Source organism: Stegastes partitus, unplaced genomic scaffold (assembly GCF_000690725.1).
Source record: "Stegastes partitus isolate 25-593 unplaced genomic scaffold, Stegastes_partitus-1.0.2 Scaffold418, whole genome shotgun sequence".
Classification (NCBI taxonomy): domain Eukaryota; kingdom Metazoa; phylum Chordata; class Actinopteri; family Pomacentridae; genus Stegastes; species Stegastes partitus.
Genome location: NW_007578149.1, coordinates 42,517 through 46,079, shown reverse-complemented (window position 1 = coordinate 46,079; position 3,563 = coordinate 42,517). Strand labels below are relative to the sequence as shown.

The 3,563-nt window shown below is 40.8% G+C and overlaps 1 protein-coding gene across 1 annotated transcript in view; it reads left to right on the top strand.

Annotated features, from left to right (window-relative positions):
• Positions 1–3,563, top strand: part of prkcg (protein kinase C, gamma) — a 37,729-nt gene that overhangs the window by 17,186 nt on the left and 16,980 nt on the right. Inside the window, exons 7-8 of the mRNA XM_008285836.1 lie at positions 234–435; positions 2,685–2,876. Of these exons, the coding sequence (XP_008284058.1) occupies positions 234–435; positions 2,685–2,876 (394 nt within the window). The remainder of the gene's footprint in view (positions 1–233; positions 436–2,684; positions 2,877–3,563) is intronic.

Here is a 3,563-nt window from a genome sequence, read left to right as displayed (position 1 = left end):
CTAGATCTCCATGGTAACTGATGCTGCGGAGCTAGATCTCCATGGTTTTCGCAAACAGTCTGAAGCAGAAAGACTGAGTTGACAAAGAAAGTTGAAAACCACCTTCTGATACCTGACATGTCTGACTGGGGTTTTAGTTTTAGTCGAGCCGACTCACACAAAGAAACCCTGGATGAGTCAGACTCGCTTCATAGTTCTTGTTACCTAGCAATCCGCTATCTTGCCCCCTGCAGTTCCGTCCGTGGCCACCAGTGGGACCGGCGCCTGTCGGTGGAGGTCTGGGACTGGGACCGGACGTCCAGGAACGACTTCATGGGGGCGCTGTCCTTCGGCGTCAGCGAGATCTTCAGGCGTCCGATCAGCGGCTGGTTCAAGCTGCTGGCTCAGGACGAGGGCGAGTACTACAACATCCCGGTACCGGACCCAGACCTGCAGGTAGGAACCGGACCTGGGGGTAAAACTCAGTCCGTGTGAGGACGAGGAGTTACTCTGCCTCAAACCATCAGGCTTCTCTGATCTGCTCAGAACTTTGTGGTCATAAACCCGAACCCAGCCCACTTCCAGCAGGTTTGTTCTCACATTGAAATCTGAGGCTGTGAAAATATCTGAGGATAAAAAAAATATTTATTACTTTTAATGTGAAGTTCCTGGACACAGATATGAAAAGAACGTTATTTTGGAAGCTCTCATAGCTGATTGAGCAGCTGTGACAAGCTTTTTTATCATATTTTTCGTTGCCAACCGGCTGCCAGCTGCAGAGGGAACCGCTTCCTGTTCTAGTTATTTATTGGCAGCGCGTCTGGAGGTAAACTCCTCAGCAGCGCCTATAAATAAACATGAACTCTAACTTCCTGCCTGCGACTTTGGTCTTGAAGGCCAAATTTATTCCCTGTGGATCCAAACGGTTTCTGCAGTTTACGATGAGATGGTTCTGAGGTGAATCGGAGCAGAACTCTCTCCACAGGAGGAGAGCAGATCAAACCTTTGTTCTTCTTCTGTTAATGAACGTTTGTCCTCAGCAGCTGATAATTAGCTCCGAGTGATGAACCGCTCGCACCGAACCGGCTGCTCCTCTGTCCCAGGAACAAACCCGGAGATTGACGTCGGTGTTAAAGTCTAGTAATGAGATCATAAATCCGGCCCGGGTGTCCGGAGCCTCCAGCAGGGAGCAGGATTGTTCTGCCGGACTCTGGTTTGAATCCGGGCCAGAAGAGGCTCCACGTGTCGACTGGTCGGGTCACTGAGGACGGGTTCATGACGTTTACACCGAGTTTGATTCATCAAATACTTTCTGAGGTTAAAGTTTTTCAAAATTTCCAGTCGACCCACTTTCAGCAGGTTTTTTTCACCAGTTCGAGGCTGTTTGAAGGAAAACATCTGAAGAAATATTAAAGATTAAAACCTGATTAGTTTGATCTCAAATCTTCACATTTTTGGAACAAGTTCTCGTCCGTCGTCTCTGACAAGCCGGAAATGTTTTACACCATAAAATCTGAATATTTAAAGAGATGTTTCTTCAAACTTCGGCTTCATATAAGCAACACATTTTGAGATAATTATTCTATTATTAAATAAAAAGTTTTTTTATAATTTCTCACTTTCAGCAGGTTTTTAAGTTGAAATTTGAGACTGTTTTGTCTGATTTTGTAGCAAAAAATGTATAATTATAGATATTTTTTAATTTTTTAAGTGATAGATTAAAGACTTTCTGACGTAAAAATAAAATGTGAAAACTGCCAGTCGACAGGAAATGTTAAAGATAAAAACCTGATTCACTTCTTCTCAAATCATCTTTTTTGGAACAAAAAGATGCTCCATTGTCTCTGACTCACCTACAATTTTAAACACCTTAAGAACCAATATTTATAAATCTATTTCTTAAATTCTAACGTCATACATCAAATAGTTTTTGAGATATTTTTTTATTATTAAAAAAAGTATATATATATATTTTAATTCCTGGCTTTCAACATGTTTTGAAATTTAAATTTGAGGCTGTTTTGTCTGATTTTCTTAAATTTTTTATCGCATAAAATATATTGTTGTAAATATTTGTGAAATTTTAAACTGATATATTAAATACCTTCTGACATAAAAATGAAATTTGAAAACTTCCAGTCGACAGGAAATATTAAAGATAAAAACCTGATTCATTTCCTCTCAAATCATCTTTTTCTCTTTTGGAATAATTTCTGCTCCGTCGTCTCTGACTCGCCTGAAATTTATAAAATTTATATATTTGTAAAAATGAGTTTTGCTTCATATATCAAATAATTGTATTTATTATCATTTTATATACATATATTTTTTTTTTTTTTGGTGATTTGCCTCAAATTTTTATAGCATGAAATGTTCAATTATAGATATTTGTGAAGTTTTAAACTGATTTATTAAACTGTTTCTGAGATAATTTTTTTTTTTGAACTGCTTGTCGAGTTTTTTTTCTCACATTTAAATGTGAGTCTGTTTGAAGGACAACATGTGAGGAACTATTGAAGATCAAACCTGACATGTTCTCTGTTGTTTCTCATCCCGTCACTGATCCAGAACCGGTCGTATCGGACCTCGGATCAGGAACCTCTGATCGAGGCCGAGCTGAAACACACTGAGTGAATCTTTAGCTCCGTGTGTCTTCATGTGTTTCTTCATGTGTTTCTCTCCGACATCCCATAATGATCCTCCAGGAGCCCCAGCCAGACGGCGCCGCCCCCTCCATGCCCCAGGCTGTCCCCGCCCCGCTGTCCGAGGCCTTCCCGGTGGCGCTGAGCCCGGTGCCGGTGCCGAGCTGCCCGCCCATCCACAGCCCCAGCAAGGTCAAAGTGGGACTCCACGACTTCAACTTCCTCATGGTTCTGGGGAAAGGCAGCTTCGGGAAGGTACAGTGGGCCAACGGTACCGAATGGAACGGGTCGGGTCGAGAGCGCTCCCTGAGCTTCAGCTGGCAGTTTATACAGCAGAACGAGTCTTTAACACAAGTCAGAGCGTTTCTGGGAGCTTCTGAGTCTCTGTGGATAGATTTCAGCTTTAAGTCACTTTGGACCCGTTTTAAGCCACATCGGACTGTTCTGAGTCATTTTAGGCACGTTTTAAAGCATGTTAGACAGTTTTATCTCATTCTGGTAACAACTCGGTGCATTTTGGGCAATTCTAGATCCTTCTGGACACGTTTTGAATATTTAAAAAAACAGAGTCATTCTGGGCACGTTTTAAAGCATTTTAAGCAACTTTTACTCATTTTAGACGTTTCAAAGCAATTTGGGCAGTTTTGAGTCATTTAGGGCGATTCTATGCCATTTTAGACTATTTTGACGTAAGTCTTTACTGAAGTTTCAAAGCATTTCTGACTTTTTTATTCTTTTTTTTTTTAATCAATGTTTAAGTCATTTTGCACGTGTTGAGTCATTTCAGACGTTTGAAAGCATTTTAAACCGCTCTAAGTCATTTTAGACAAGCTTCAAGTCAGCTTCAAGTCAAGTATTCACATATATCAGACCATTTTGATCTCATTTTGGACAAGTTTTAGGTAATTCTGGGCAATTATACGTATTTTTGGACAGTTTTTG